At 43.6% G+C, this 17245-nt stretch overlaps 2 protein-coding genes across 2 annotated transcripts; both read left to right on the top strand.

The window, feature by feature from the left end:
- On the top strand, positions 878 to 2340 carry LOC8073958 (ethylene-responsive transcription factor ERF042). The gene has a single exon (XM_002454494.2). It carries the CDS (start codon positions 1022 to 1024, stop codon positions 1874 to 1876), a length of 855 nt encoding a protein of 284 aa, XP_002454539.1. The 5' UTR covers positions 878 to 1021; the 3' UTR covers positions 1877 to 2340.
- On the top strand, positions 13027 to 14205 carry LOC8073957 (ethylene-responsive transcription factor ERF043). The gene has a single exon (XM_021460258.1). It carries the CDS (start codon positions 13138 to 13140, stop codon positions 13930 to 13932), a length of 795 nt encoding a protein of 264 aa, XP_021315933.1. The 5' UTR covers positions 13027 to 13137; the 3' UTR covers positions 13933 to 14205.

Below are 17245 nucleotides of genomic sequence, written 5' to 3'. Positions count from 1 at the left end.
TTACGTCGCTGTGCTTGCCGCTGCTGCTTTTGCATCCGGTTCACTGTGTTGCGGTGATTCAGCTCGACCCCGCCGCCGCATTTGCTCGTCCAGGTTGCCGCTCCAACAGCTGCGATCTTTTTCGGCTGCTTTTTGGGGGAATCTTGCTGCTCGAGATGTGTTTTCTTGCGTCGTTTGTCGATCACGACGGGCGGGCGGACTGTTGATTCGCCTCGATGATTCGTGCAGGCAGGTTTCTCACGTGGGACTGGCCTGGGAACATGATGTTGCATACTAGTACTTGCATTGCATGAGCAGGCGTACGCTGACGGAGGGTGAACCCCAGCAGGGTTGCGTGAATCGAGGGCCGTTGAAAGTACACGTGTATACTCCGTAGTATTCTGAAGATGTTCAACGCACTATTTCTATGCGTTTCTGAATTTTTTCGGGCAGCACGTGCACGTTGTGTGCCCCTTGCCGTTTGCGTGTGTCCCTCTGTTAACTGCAGCTGCACCACCTCACGTAACGGGTAGTGGTTGATACGTACGCAACTTTTCTACGGGCGATTTGCCTGTCTAAACAAACCCCTTCCTGCCGCACTTAACAAACAGAAGAAAATCGTCTTGACAGAGGCTTTGTACAGTTTCAGCATCAGACTGCCACAAATCGTCTGCCCAGTGGCGCCCTATAGTGCATTTCATTATACCACATGGAAATAATGTAACATAGAGTCTCAGAAATGGAATTTGTCAGATTTTAATTTTTTTTTACTTCATCAGTTAAGGACCTCCTAACTAACTCTGTAGCCTCCCTATACAGTGACAGACACAGACTCACCAACTTTGTCGCTACCCGGTGCCGGTGCCTGTAGACTGTGCCACTGTCTATCTACTGTGGTGGTGGTGGCGTTTAGCAGCACACAAACTTGAGCCCTCGAGCTATTTATGCCCGGTAACCGGAAGCGCCCTCCTCCACGCACCCCCGCTTCCACGGCCTCGGTCCAGTGCGCCCCTGCCTTGTCTCGTAGCTCTGAGAAAGAGCCATGGAAGCTGACGCACTACTCCATGCGCCCACCACCTCTTCCTCCTGCTCCGACTCCGGCGGCGGCTCGTGCGTCATCAATGGCGCGCAGGAGCGACTGTCCAAGACCGGCGGCAAGCCCCACAAGAACGTGAAACGGAAGAGAACCGCGTCGTCCCCGCCTGCTGCTCCCGGCGGCGTGGCGGTGGCACCCGAGGCCACCGTGGACGACGACTGCGGCGGCGGCGGCGGCCGGCAGCGCAAGAGGGGCAGCGCCGGCACCAGGCACCCGACGTTCCGCGGCGTGCGCATGCGGGTGTGGGGCAAGTGGGTGTCCGAGATCAGAGAGCCGCGCAAGAAGTCGCGCATCTGGCTCGGCACGTTCCCGACGGCCGAGATGGCCGCGCGCGCCCACGACGTGGCCGCGCTGGCCATCAAGGGCCGCGCCGCGCACCTCAACTTCCCGCACCTCGCGCACGAGCTCCCCCGCCCGGCGTCCACCTCGCCCGCCGACATCCAGGCCGCGGCAGCCAAGGCTGCTGCTGCTGCCGCCGCCGCCGCCGATGCCGACGTAGAGCAATGCGAGTCGTCCTCTCATCATATTGCCGAGACGCCATCGTCGTCGTCGTCGTCAGCCGCCAATTCGGAGGAGGTAGCTGCGGCCAGCAACTCGGAGGAGAGCGTGCTGTTGTTCGACTTCGATTTGCCCGACCTTCTGCTGGACCTGAGGGACGGCCTCTGGTCACCCATCTGGGAGGCAGCAGCTCCGGCGGCGGCGGCCGAAGAGTACGACGGCGACAGCCTGAGCGAGCCGCTTCTGTGGGCCCACGATCACTGCTGGATGGACGCTGCCGCCGTGCCGGTGCAGCCGGACTAGCCGTTCCGTTCGTCGGACGCTCGGCCGGCCGTGACCCTGCCGGTGGTTGCCTGCAACGGACGACCGATGCCACGTGCTTTTTTTTTTAAGCTTCGCTTGTGTGCATGCGTTGTGCAGAACTGTAGAGAGAGAGAGAAACGCATGGCCGGTCGGTCACGCTCGCGCGGGCGTGGGCGCCTGCTTGTGGGGTCGCCGTGATCTCCGGATGGCAAGTCGTTGTAGGAAGCGGTGAAACAGTTGCTTGCCTACTTGCCTGTGTCACCAGACACTTGCAATTAGTTTCCAAAATGACTTTGGCCAGGTAATAACTTGGGGAATATGTCAGTATTACAGCATCAGTTGATTCAGTTGTATATACTAGTTGTGAGTACCCGGCTTCTTTAATTTGTCAATACGTACAAAGTATATATTGTAATGCGGAAAATGAATTATGCAAGGATCTTGTTAAGTAGATCTTCAACATTTATGTTGAGTGTAATACTGATCGTATTAGCGAGTGTTTTTTTTTTTGAGGAATGAAGAACGAAATTAAATTTTGGATTAGCTCTAGATGTTGTGATACAAGCTACTCATAACACATCAAAACTTAAGAACAAGAGCCTCTCCTTTTCTTTCTCTTTCTAACCCTAAGGAAAACTCTCAACCACTCAAATGAGAGCCTAATCCCTAAGTTGTGCGTCACACAACCTACTACCTCTTCATATATAGGCACTTGGTTATTTCCCCAATTGCCCTTACATGAAGCACCTAGCCCAATTGCCTCTAGTGGTAAAACTATCTAGATTTTTGTCGATGCATCAGATGGACCCAATGTCTTCGTGACTTCGCTTTGCCTCGATGCAAGCTTTGAGATCACCATTGGTCTCCTCTGAAGTGTGTTTTGAGACCCAAGTCGGTGAAACCGGCACACTAGTAGTTTTGAGACCCAAACAATCAAACCTTCCATGCTTAGTTTAAGGATCAAACCGACAAATCCTCTTGCACACCCTACAATGTGTGATTCACCAATGTCACAAGGCGCCATTTTGATGGACATGTTTCCCTCGAAAACCATCAATAGTTTCGATGCCTTTCATTTTTCTTCTTGACTTGATGGACGCCATCTTCATCATCCATAGACATGTGTTTGGTCTCCTCCAAGTGCCATGACACTATCGTCCTCGTTTTCGACTTGGCCAACACCATCTCCATTGTCATCTTCACTCTGCATACTCTTTCTCTTCATGCGAACGATATGGGTAGTCTATGACCTTGTCGGTCTTATTTTTCCATTGGTCCCAAGCCTCATCGCTTGCCCTTCACCGCTTTGGTCCATCAACATGAACCAGCATGGTGCATCCATCACCTGCACTTCACAAGACAAGGGGCACAACACAAAGACATGTTTTTCTAGTCAACACAACACTACATCGCTAGTTGGCCAGTTGCATAATCTAGTATATACTCCCTCCATACCTATAAAGAAAGTCATTTAGGACAGTGACACAGTCTCCAAAGCCTAACTTTGACTCCTTGTTTTTATAAAAATATTTATCAAAAGTGGTGTATGTATATTTTTATGAAAGTATTTTTCAAGACAAATCTATTCATATGGTTTTCATATTTTTAAACTCAACAACTTAAAAGCTATTCATGTTTTATATTTCCAATGTTTGACCCAAACCTTATCCAAAACGACTTTCTTTATAGACATGGAGGAAGTATGAGTTAAGAGCACTGTGAAAAAGCCTCAAATCATATTGAAAATGGCTCATCACTCTTCAGTCAAGGGCTCATATCAACCTTGATTTCTCTAGTTCTCACGTTTTTAACTAAATATTCTTTCAATAATAAGCAATGTGAAACTAACTATATATGGTGACTTTATCAATCTCAAGATTTATCGTCCTAATCTCTTGTAAGAGTCATGTATAGGAGCATGCGTATGCATGCACATGTCGGGTGTTTACAAATGAGCATCCAGATGTGCCTTGACACTTTCCCTACACATTCACATGGGTTTATTAGTTATATTAGTGGAAGCATCTTTCCGTGTAATTTTGTATGGTTGATGTACTATATACATAGTGAACGATTATCGGTCAAAATCAAGATATAAAGTTAGTTAGACTGGCACATTTTAGTTTTGGATGAAAAAAATTAATACTTGATAGTTTTTGTCCACTAGCTAGCTTGGCTGTTATATATTTCACTACCACCGGACGCGTTAGTTACGCTTAGGTAGTTAGGTTCCTACAGTCTTAAGCAACCAATATTGTTAGTCAAAATCTAATAATGACCCCAAAGCTTACGTAAAAACGCCATATGACAAAAGTTCATCAAGAAGAAAATAGAATCATAGCAAATGAAATGTCTAGTTCAGATCAGAAAAATAAGATTAAATTAATAACAAGCATTATAGTATGATTAAGAATCCGTACTAATCTCCCCTGTTACCGAACACGACATATTTCACCTAATATTTTTTTCATCCTAGACAAAATTTTGGTCCAACATGCATGCGGGAACTTAGACTATAAAATGGCTTTCTTTTTTTGAGAGATGCATGATTTGTTAACGGTTATTTTGTCAAATCATTATTTAGCTACAAAATATTGGTGGGAGGGTGATTTGACAATCATGTTCTTCAGTTAAGAAAAATGGACCCGACCTCTAACATCCTCATTAATTTTTTTAAATGAAACATCTCATTAAGTAATTTATAACACGTACTAGTACGTACTACGTAGCACTCGAAATTAAGATCAAGTGTTCGCGTAGCCAATGCAAGCTTCTTTATGAAAGAATGATGGCATGGCGAAAGAGAGAATGATGGTATGGCGAAAGGGCAGGGCCAACAACTTCAAATTCTACACGACAATATATATATATATATATATATATATATATATATATATATATATATATATATATATATATATATATATATATATATATATATATATATATACACGCAAGCGCATTTTAATCGCGAGGGAAAAAAAGCGCTATCAATGGCTTATAAGATTCAAAGAGGCACACGAAGCTGTAGGAGGAATATGCACCGTTGGCGTTTTGTTTGTGCCCAGTGGCCAGTGCCAACGTCCGGGCCCGGGGTGTCTCTGTTTGATTTTTGGGCATCCAAAGAAAGAAAGCAGCTGGCCGGGTGGTATTCACGGTAGGTGAGACGTAGCGTGCCATTCGCCGGCGTTCAATATCAATCTGCGCGTCTTTGTCAAAAAAAAAAAAACAATCGCGCGTCATTAACCAAGGATTATATGTATAACTTTGGTCTTGGACCATCATTGACTACTGCGTCACGAAAATTGGCCGCTGCATGCACTGCCTTGAAGACTAGACCCTATTCTAAAAAAAAAAAAATCAAGAAACTGTAGTTTTAGAATTTACTGATGTGCAAAACTATAGTTTAGGATGCGTTTGGACATGACAATTGTTTCCGCTTCTCACGTGGAACACCTGAATCACTGTGAAACGCTTCCTGGTCGATCCGTTTCAGGGTAGGAGTGGCTGGTTTTTTTTTGAGATTACATAGTCACCACAGGCGCCTCGTTGTCGAGGGGCACGTCGCCTACCACTTAATACATAGCGCCGGAAAATCCTAGAATAAATCTAGAATAAAATGCCGCACCCAGGATTTGAACCCTGGGTGGGAGCCCCCCAACCAATGGTCTTTGCCATTGCGCCGTGAACCCCTTGGCAGGAGTGGCTGGTTTTGCCTACAAACATAAAACACAGAAAACCTAGATACATCCGGTTCGTTTCTCTCTTCCCCTCTATACTTTAATAACTATATTTTTACATTTATTTGGTAATTTGGTGAGTTGCGGCCACGAAGTTGGCGAGGATGCCGACGTAGATGATGCCCACGGAGTTGGCAAGGAGGCCAGCGTGGGAGGCGCCGGGGGGGGGGGGGGGGTTCCAATAGACTTGTGTTGTCGAGGTGACCAACGTGGTGTGGCAGCGGACGGTCCCGCTCAGCAGTTCCTGTTTCGGTGCAAAGAGGTTTCTAACGACAGCCAGATGACGTGTGGGATACTTCTACCTTGATGACACAACTAGGCTACTAGAAGCTACAGTGTGTGTGCATGGATCTCAACGGACGAGACCAATCAGGTGCAGAGATAGCGAGCAGGGGCCCAAGCCTCCCCCTATGCATGTGATTTTCCATTGAATAATTTAAAATTCAAATAAATTTTAAAAATTCAACACCATTAGCCCCTCCTAACATTCAAAAAATCAACTTTCTGGCTCCACCCTTGGGGCTGACTTGGTGTGCTTCTAAGGCAGCTCCTCTCGCGTCAGTTTGGCAGCTTAAGATGACCTACGGTGGGTAGCCCTGCTTTGCAGTGGATACTCCGGTGTGGGACATCTACGACACAAGCAGATCTGGATGCAGATGGGTTGCACGACTACAAGCGAAACACAGTAGCTGCCCTGCTTAGCGTCAGGCTACTCGGTGTGGGACATCGCCGACAACAATGATGCAAGTGGTTACAAGAGCGGTTTCATCTTGACAACTTTGTCTTTGAGAGAGTGGTGGTGTAGTGTAGTGACCAGTTCGTTGGTGTTTTGGTAGCGATGAAGTGTGTGTCTTTGTTCATTTGTGGCTCGTCTCGATGTCCATTCCAACTAGCCAAAGTTGTTTTTTTCCTTCTTTGAGTTAGAGTTTCTGTGCGTGTTGAGGTCCCAATCAAACTAACCGGAGTTGTATCTTTTTATTTTTGCCTAGTCTGAGGTTCATAATTTTTATATAACCGACAACTCTCGTTTTTTAAAAAAATATATTTTTCTAGTTAATCCTTTTCTAGTGGACAAGTCATAATGGATTGTAATTGAGTTAGTCTTAGTCCACAAAAAGTTCTAAATTTTTTAAAGCATAACTTTATTTATATGATTTTTTATATAAACAATATTCTTTTGATAATCAAAATCTAACTTACCAGTCAGACGATCTCGTAGAGTGATTTTGATTCATCATCTAAGATGTTGCTTGAGAGAATATGGATCTAAAACATTTGTACGAGAATTTAGATCCCGATTTAATGCACCTTTAGAAAGGAAAGGTATAGAGAATGGAGTTTTTAAAATATCAAAAAAATACTACAGTTTTAACAATGCCATGGTATTTATTTGTTGTATCCAAACACTTCATGGTATTTTAATACTAAATAAAGTATTTTATAAAATTATATTTTTCATGAAACTCTAAATACTAAATAAAGTATTTTATAAAATTATTGTTTTTTTATTAAACTCTAAAAATACTCTGCATTCAAACGAGTGTGATGTGGTTGTATGTGGCTCTACACAGGAGAAGGTCGTTGCAGTCTTGCATATATAGAGATACCTGATCGATCTAAAATGAGACATGGGATCACAATGTTTATTTGAACTCAACAATAATGATGATTGATGTATGATGACTACATCAAACTAACGGCTGGCCCCTGGTAGTAATTAACAAGATTATCTAGCGCGGTCCATGCAAAGGATCGCCGTCTCATCGTCCTCTTCCACTTTAGCTACGACAATCCGTATGGAAAAGCACTAGCCACAGGATGTAAAGCGAGAGCATTTATATTTATATTTCTTTTTTGTTGTCTGAGAGACCAAAGTGTGTGTGCACGTTAAAAGAAGGATGACACGTAATTATCCACGCCACTTTTGCTACGCCACATACACGAACGACGACCTACATGTATGGCCTAGAAAAGGGAGATCAATCCATCGTCGATCATGCTTCGTGCAACAACCACACACACACACACCGGCGTGCATGAGAAACGTGGACTACGACCCTCTTATCGATACAGTAACACTGCTGCGCACCGTCGACGACCACCCTACAGCAGGTACCGTAGTACAGTGTATATATACTGTACAGTACAGCGGCCATATATACACACATGTCTGCAGCCTGTACATGCACGTACGTACAGTGCAAAGATGAGGTGTCCTTGGAGCCCGATGGGCCTTGGCGCGTGTGGTCGTTCCACACAACTGCTGCTGTAGAAGCAGAGAGCCGTCGCGTCCACATCTGGCGACATTGTCCTGTTCGCTAATATTTTTCTCTTACAATAAATTAATAAATAATATTTTTAATTATGATTTTTTAGACAAACGAGCAGCAGCAATGCAGCACCGTACCGGCCACCGATGGACGTGCTAACCACCGTGCTGCGAGCAATGCTAGCTACCTGGCAAATCTACAAGCTTTCTGCGGACTGCTACCACTTGGGCGCTTCTCCGAATATGCGTTACACTGCTCTCGATCGCATGCATGCGTACACATATGCATGTCAATTGTTGGTTTATTACTAATTAACTCGTGCCGGTCTTAGTTTAAGTTTGGGCGAGGCAGTAGTTTAGTGATGCGAGGCACATGAGGAGGATTTGTTTAGAGTTTTTTAGCCACAGGTGTTCATGTGAGGCTAGCTACTAGCTAGCTAGGGCTAGGCGCCCCAGCACCGTACCAGCTTTGGAAAAGCCGTTTAAGCACTGATGATGCGCTTTGGGCGAGATTAAACAATGGAGTTGGTGGGGTTAAACTATGGGATTTATATATGTACGCGAATCTTTCGCGAGCACCGTTAGACAAGGCCACAAGGGGGCTTCTTTTTCCCTCCTCCAGCAGCTCGCCGATCGGTGAGCTGGGATACATGTATTCATGTCGAGCACCTGGCTCCTCTTTTCTATATACTAGTACTACTCGTGTGGCAGCGGTTAATAGCGATACGGACATCTCAAAATACGGGATCTGGTCAGGGAATCCGGGCGTGCAGCTACAGTGTTCTTCCGTCCTCGGGATTACTATTAGTTAAGCAATGCTCAGCTGCATAATGTAGGACGCTTCTAAGACACATGCTCAGAGTTTGAAATGTATATGGCAGTTGATTCATGATGCGATTGCCTTTTTACTACTAATCACATGCATCGAGCTTCTGCATAGTACAGTGATGCACCATGTACTTAGCGCTGCTTTTTCCATTGGTGTGCATATGCAGTTTGCATTGTATTATTGCAAGCCCCTGCACATAGCAGCGAGCAAGATCCAAATCTTCAGGATCTCTGGGTGGAAGATTCGGGGCATTTTTAATCGCTGCACGAGCCTAATTTAGTGCTCCTAGTAGGTCGTGATACTAGCTAGCTAGCTGTCCAGAGAACAGAAGTCGGACCAGTGGTACTGGTACTACACAATATGACCCATGTTTGGTATTTTTACTGATTCAGAAATGCAAAGAAGCACATTACCTTTCCTTTATCGGTATATAGTTTTATATTTTTCATAGAGACACTTAAAAGAGTTCCTCACATCTTATATATCTTGAGGAAAATAAAGAATGGTACAAAAGATGGACAACAAGACACAAAATGTTTTTTTAAAGAGAGAGAGAGAGAGTACTCCGTACATCAAAGACCAAATCAATCGTTTTTTTTCGATCGTTTACTGCATTGCCGGACGTTGAAGATCACATAAAAAGATAGCAAAGAAAAGATACACTTGCAAACATCCTTGCTAAACAAGACTTTGAAGACCACAGAAGCCAATCGCCGCTGATAATGAGATCTAATACCCACTAAAAAAACATCGGCTAGAGGAATCCTCAAAAAAAAACGTAGGCTTACAATCCTTTACCATAGCTAGGGACTCTTATGACTTCCTGGCATCTGCTTTAACTACTAGTAAAAAAAGGAAACATTTTTTCTAACATACCGACCCTTGAAACACAACTCCAACAAATCACGACAAATAATATGACTATGAAACAACTTTGAAGGAAAATCTAACATAATATTTGCAAATCTTCAATCTAGATCTACAGAGTAGGAACAATTGATACCTCATTTCAAATTATAAGATATTTTACCTTTTTCTAAATATGTAGCTTTTTCTATCACTACGTCAGATTATTCCATCACTGTCGGGTCTAAACCCGGTATCACTGCCTAATTTGGGTCTAGCGGTGAGCCTATAACTAGTGGTTCTAGATCCAAAAGTGATAAGTGATAAAAATGTATTTTGCATGATTCAAACTCAATACCTCAGGTTCTCATCTCAAGCGACCATACCAGTTGAGCTACATTGCACATGTGACTATACAAAAATTGATGCTATTATTTTATATTATATATTTGACACTCTAAAAGATCTTAAATGAAAAGTTGTTAACTGTAAAGTTGCATATCTTTGTTGAGTATACTACAACTTTGATGTTAACTTTGTCTCACCATTTAACATTGTTAACCATCTCAAATCCGATCTAATAATTTATATTTAATATTGATATTCGTAAACCATCTCAAATTAAAAAGTTGTCAACTTTGATGTTGAATTATTTATACTATTTCATAATTATTTAATGTTCAATTCACACAGATCTGGTTTATTGTGTATTTTGTTACTGAATAAAGTACATTATTTTTTTTACTTCTATGGAATTTACCAAGTTTTAGTTATCCATTGAAGTTCAACAGTATTTTGTTATTGCATGAAAATTACTAATCTAGGATATACTTGAGACAGTATGGCATGAGGTAGAGTATATGGCTTTTGTTACTATATGAAACCACCGAGTTATTTGTTTATGGATGTTTGCCACATTACTTGCATTGTAAAAAGTTGGATTAGGCAAACAATGAGTAGTGCCTGAAGAGTGAAGTCGTATGGTGTGAACAACTAATGTGCATGACATGGTTTCATGTTAAAAACAAACGTTTGTGTGTGTTTTCTGCATTTTTTTTATAACAATTAGGACATGTGCAGAGACACTCTATTATCCCTATTAGCATGTAATTTCTCAAATGAAGTTGGAATGGGTACTCTTGTTTGTACCATAGAGTATACCTAGCGACACATAATTAACGTCCATATGGATAATATTTATGGGTTGGCAGTGTAACTATAGAACACATAATTAACGTCCAAATTATAAGACAATTTGACTTTTCTAGATATATTGCTTTAGAGTTAAATGCACTAGCAGCTTTCAAACTTATAAGAGTGTGTCATTTTGGTTCACAAAATTTGAGAATGCATTTATGTGTCCTTAAACTTGTCAACCGGCGCACCATAGATCTATAATAGCCACATGAACTTTTTTCTGATATGGATGTCAACATGACATATCTTTTTACATTTAATCCCTCTCCTCTCTTCAGAACACAATGAATTCTTATCTCTCTTCTCTCATGCGGACCCGGTCAGACATTATTTGTGTCCACAGGCTGCAATCGCCATGAGAGAAGAGAGAAGCAAGAAGAAAAAAAAGATCTATTTCGTGAAACAAGAACACTTAAATGTAGACAAATATGTCACACTGGTATTACCACATTAGCAAGAAATGTCCACATGGCTGGTATGGACCTGTGATGCATCATCTAACAAGTTTAGGAATTCAAGATGTATTTTTAAAGTTTGTGGACCTAAGTGACACAAACTAGACATAGTGTATATGTAAGCGAAAAAAATTATGTATCTAGACAAGTAAAAACTTTTTATAATTTAGAACTGGAAGAGTACAATTAAATAGTCAGTACTGATGAGAGTTAAGAGTTAGGAGCCACCATGGATATGCTAATATAATTAGTGCATTAAACTGTAGATTCGTAGTTGGCGACCTCTCCCCAGAATAAGGGCAGGCATTAGAAGGTTTGTTTTTTTATAGAGATTTTCTTTAAGATGCAAAAAACACATATTTTGATCTCGGAGGATAACATATTATTTAGAGCAAACTTTAAACACTATGTTTTTTTAGAATTACAGGGTACAACATAGATATCCACAACATGCATGCACACTCAACTCTATAAGGCTGTCTCCAACACCACACCCATTTGGGAACCCAAACCCAAAATGGGTCTCCAACACAATACCCATAGCCTCCAACAGAGTACCCATACAGAAGACCCACTTTGGGTATCAGAAGAGGCATAATCCAAATTTGGGTATCCTCTCTCTTCGAGACCCATTTGCAGAGAGTGTTGTCTTTTAGGTCTTGTGGTTGGAGAAGACTAAAAATAGGTATGAAACCTTTTAACTGTAGCGCTACCCAAAGGACAAATGGGTCTTATATTTTGGGTGACGATTGTTGGAGATAGTCTAAACACACTACACAAACCCTACCCATATGAGCACCTTCGAAGGTCTTAGCTGACAGATCTCGAGATTCACGAAAATAGGTGCCTCGTAAAGGACGTTGTCTACCACTGAAAAGTATAAGCACCATTAAATTCTAAAAATAAATTTAGAAAAATACGAACATCCATGACAAATCGAGGACTTAAACATAAATAAACAAGTTTCACCACAAAAAACTCAACCAATTAATCTATGATCGATTCACAACTTTAGACATTATGCTAGCTTGGCTCTGAAGGTGTACAAAGGAAGTAATGAACAATTGACACGAGAATTGCACTTCAAATTAATTCAAAAGAAACAGTTGAACTCCCCTTGTTCGTTTTAGGTTATCAGCCGAATCTACCAACCATTCAACAGTATTTTTCTATCATAATAAATCAGTGAACAGTACTTTCTGCCATAGCTTAAATGCCGGTTTTATGTTTTTGGTCAAAATAGAAATCAGTCAACAGTACTTTCTGCCATGGCTTGTTTTATGTTTTTGGTCAAAATGGGATCCCATGGTTCTTGGTACTAACAGAGACCTGGTTTAGTTTAAAATTTTTTCAAGATTCTCCATATGTCGAATTTTTAGATGTACGCACAAAGCATTAAATATAAACACAAACAAAACTAATTGCACATTTTACATATAATTTGCTAGACGAATCTTTTGATTGGTTAATTTATGATTGAAAAATAATTATTAAATATAAATGAAAGTGCTTCAGTAGCCAAAGTAAAAAAATCTTAGCGAACTAAACAAGCGCAGAGCCAGCTGGAAATGGCATCTTCCAATCTAATCACCGTACCTTTATTGCTGCAGAGATTGCCACCCAGTACCCAGCACTGTGAAGGTTCATAGGTTGACCAATCCAAGTTGCAACAACTCACTGCATGCCATGCCGCAGTAATACATGACCTTGGAGCAAAGCGCGTCTTAATACGCTGTCTAGCCTTTCTCTAATCTAAAATAATTATATATAGTACCACCTCGCAACTCGCATGCCAATCACATTTCTTTCAGGAATGCTGAGAATACTGTAGCCACTTTGACGAAGCGAAATTGTCAATTCCTCGCTGCGAGTATATAGCTCACTCGCTCACACTCGGAGTTCGTAGCAAAGTCATCCCTCATCACATGAGCTTGCTTGTGACTGCCAGCTTCGCACAGTGTTCATCGCCCACCATGGAAGAAGAGCGAGCACTGTCCCCGGTGTCCGACGCCTGCACCACCTGCAGCAGCTCCGGCGCCGGTACTACCGGCCCCAACTCCCCTGTCTCTTCGTCGTCGCAGTCTTTGGATGACACCAGCGGCGGCGGCTCGAGCAGCCGGAAGCGGCCGCGCCGGGAGCTCAAGCACCCAACGTACCGCGGCGTCCGCATGCGCGCGTGGGGCAAGTGGGTGTCCGAGATCCGGGAGCCCCGCAAGAAGTCCCGCATCTGGCTGGGCACCTTCGACACCCCCGAGATGGCCGCGCGCGCGCACGACGTCGCCGCGCTCGCCATCAAGGGCCGCGCCGCGCACCTCAACTTCCCGGAGATGTCCCACGAGCTGCCCCGCGCGGCATCGGCGGCGCCCGAGGACGTGCGTGCCGCGGCGGCGCTCGCGGCCGCGATGGACAGGAGGGAGAGCGTGGCGCCGCTGCCCACGTCTAGCGATTCTAGCCACGGCGCCCGCAATGACGAAAGTGAAGAGCCGGCCGCATCTAGCTCCTCCGGCAACGACGCCGACGACAGTGTCCAGAGCGATGAGCCGGCTGCGCCGCCGTCTGAGCATTCGATGCTGGTGGACGGGCACATCCTTGATCTCGCGCTCTTCGAGCTGCCGGACGTTCTACTCGAGTTCGGCTTCGCGCTGCCGCCACCGCCGTCGTCGACGTCTTGTGGCTACGATTTGTCCTGGGACGAGCCGTTGCTGCTCTGGGAGCACTGACGAGCAACAGGGGGAACGCGACATGCATGCCATTGTGAAGTTAGATAGGTGCTGATGGCCCGCATACTGTTAGTAATCAGCATTAATCCGTTCTGCTCCTGCGTCAATCGTGATGCGAAAACTTACAGATTGCCGAGTGCACATGATAGCAGATACATAGTTTATCGATTCATAGATTTGTAACAGCCCAATAAACTTCCTCAGCTGTAAACTTTCCAGCTTGTGATCAAGATTCCAGGACTTGCAATCCATGACATTGACATTTACTTTGGACATCTTTTTCCAAATGATAAAGTCACATGAACTGGCAGGTGATCCGCTCAAATTGTGTGGTCTAGTATACAGTTCAGTTTCTGTGCCACTTAGTTTGGACTCATGTGTCACCTTTTTTTACTCCCATGTCTTACTCTAAAGTCAATGGCTTCATTACCGTTTATAGTCACTAGAAATAGTTGTTCCACCATGAGTGATCTGCGCTCTATACCTTTCTTAATTGGTTGGTTAATTAGGGACCCAAGCTCGGTTAACGTTCTACTTCATTATCATATATCAAAGTTCTTTGATTACCTCTATAGATTATGCATGCACCTAAACACAATCTAATAACCCTAGCTATGAGCACCTCGGCAAATCTTGAGATTGATAAAGTCTCCACAAACACCTCATTATCGATGAGTACGTGCCTAGAAGTGAAAGAGTAGAAATATTAAATACTAAAATAAACTCTAGCAAAACGCAAGTGCCCCATCAAGTGTGGAAGTTGAAGACTTGAACTGGCGTGTGAAAGTTCCACCACAAGAAGACTTAGTTTGTATGTCAATCTCGTTTTACTCCAAGAGACAGATTCAATTACTTAGCCAACATAGACATTTTTGTGGTTTAGTAATTGTATTGGTAATAGAGAAATAGATATAAAGGTATTCCTTTGGTTAATTTTGCATAATGCTAGTGGTGGATAATTTTTCTTCATGTGGTGGACTAAACACCAAGATAATAGATGCTATTCTATATGGTAATAGCAGGATTTGAATTTATTGTGTGTGTGTTGGGGGGGGGGGGGGGATGCGACCTTGTTAATTCAGCAACACTGCTGCTCTCTGAGCGGTTAATTGTGCCTGCGGATATTAGGTTGCTCAGAAAGAAAATGCGGCCGATGCGGACACTTCTGCTACTTTTAGTTAGGGAGGAAAACTTATCCAGAAATTAACGCTTCAGTACAACATGTTGTGTCCTTGAGGAAAAAAAAACAAAGAAACAATAGGTAGCACGCTTGGTTCTGAATAGAGGGGGGACAGGACGCATGCTAGGATCACAAGGCTGTTTTTTAGGTTGGTATCATGTCTACAAGATAGGGTTGGTACTTACAAGGGCATGGGTCACCACCCCTGTCACCAATCTTAGCGTGGTGTCTGTACTATATGAGAATTTGATGATGGCATGCGTGATGCAGGGTCTAGATGCAGTGCTCAAGGGAATTACCATGTGCAGTCCAATCTTCACATGCGTGCGCTTGTGATGGATGTCATGCATGGTTTTCAGGTGGATGTGAGCGTTGCGTTAGTTGCTCGTTTCCATCTTCACCTAAGTATCTCTTTGTCGCCGTTGTCACATCTGAGCCGTCCAAAAGAATTCAGAAACTACGTACTGTACAGTACTACTACCCTTGCTTCTTCATCCCAAGATGTCACGTAGTAGTCTACTAGTCTATAAGAAACTTTGCCCACACTGACAATAAGACAAGATGATACACTTCTAGACGTGTGAAGATCTGAGAGGTCCCCCACAGCAGCCGCCGCTAAAGAATGTAGGTCCGTATCCTACTGGCCACTGTTGCAATCATGCCATGCGCCATGCAAGAGAGCATAAACTACATTCCAGACACGATAGAGATGACCCTGTTCTCGATGGAAAGAGAGAGAAAACAAAATTGTAACGAGCTAACCTAACCACCACTCTACACTGTTTTGTCTGTCTTTAGCTCGCTCCCTTTCTAGGCCAACAATAGCTCGTGGCCAAAATATGACGCACGCTGCATCATCATTTCCACAAAACCATATCGTAATGTCCACTGCCAAAAAGGAGAGATTGTGTGCTCGATCCTAACTGCCCATGCAGGAGACACTGAAGAGATTGATCAGATTATTAGTAGCAAATACAGCTTCCATTGATTTTTTTTATCGGCGAGATAATATAAGGTGTGGTGGTGGAGTTCGGTGGCGAGTCCATGTGGAGTGCCAACTCCGGCGACCGTGCACAGGCCAGACGACCACGGCGGTTGTGGCCTCGCTCGCAGGCAGCTCGCAGTTGACGAATGAAATGAAATCACTATTCAATTACACTGATGCGTTTACCGGCGAATTGAATGGATTTGAATAGCAGGATTCGGCCATTCGGGATCGATGTTTTTCCAAAAGAGAATGCGCGATCAGCTGCTTCAGTATTCAATTTTCCCGTGCGTCTACCGGCCGGAGAATTGGATTTCACTAATAATAGCCACTGGATTGGGGTGCTATATATTATTTTTCTGATGAGTATTCTTTCCAAAACAATGGGATTAAAGATTGGATTTGTAATGTCGATTCTAGCACGAACGGCTAGGATCGATCGATGATCGCGCAGGAAACCGATCAGATATATCTAAGGAGTATATTCGACACAAGAATGGCCTGGCACTCTGTTCTTGTCCTGCATTAGTCATTAGGATGGTGTTTCCAAGCCAAAAAAAAAAAAGGTTCGGAGTATAGCTGGCAGCAGGGGGCTTGCTCATGTTACAGTTACGCAAACGCAATAGTCTAGGACGATCATGTGGTGGCTTGCTCTGATTAACAAAAGCTTTTTTTGCTATGCATGTGCAGGGTCACTGTGTCATTATCTCACGGCACAGTCTAACAACTGTTGTTTAGTGATCACGCACACATATTCGTATCTTCCCTGTCTAATATGCTGTCCTGTACCCAGTTGGTAGAAGTAGAAGAGACTAGCATATGCATTTTTTTTATTTTCCGATCGAGACCATCCATATGCAGTAATGCATGCAGATGCGCTCTAGCTACCTTGTCATGCGATGCGACTTCCTTTTAATTTGGACGTTGTAACAATACTTTAGTGTTTAGTTCCTACTCCCATTTGCAATTGGCTTTAATCATGCGTGTTCATGGGAACGGCAGCGGGCTGTTTTTTTAGTGCCTCATGCTAGCTAGGAGGAGTCGATCGTCAGCCAGCAGCTAGCAAGTGCCGGGTAGCTTTCTTTGCCGCATTGGGTCTGTCGTCTAATTGATGCTAAAAAGCGATTAATAATTGATGCGAAAAGCAA

This window comes from Sorghum bicolor, chromosome 4 (assembly GCF_000003195.3).
Source record: "Sorghum bicolor cultivar BTx623 chromosome 4, Sorghum_bicolor_NCBIv3, whole genome shotgun sequence".
Taxonomy (NCBI): Eukaryota; Viridiplantae; Streptophyta; class Magnoliopsida; order Poales; family Poaceae; genus Sorghum; species Sorghum bicolor.
The sequence above is the reverse complement of the archived record's forward strand: the minus strand, read 5'-3'. Positions and strand labels throughout refer to the sequence as shown.

Bases quoted from the DNA above. Each gene is read 5' to 3' on its own strand.
- LOC8073958 (XM_002454494.2), top strand. From the start codon at position 1,022: ATGGAAGCTGACGCACTACTCCATGCGCCCACCACCTCTTCCTCCTGC.
- LOC8073957 (XM_021460258.1), top strand. From the start codon at position 13,138: ATGAGCTTGCTTGTGACTGCCAGCTTCGCACAGTGTTCATCGCCCACC.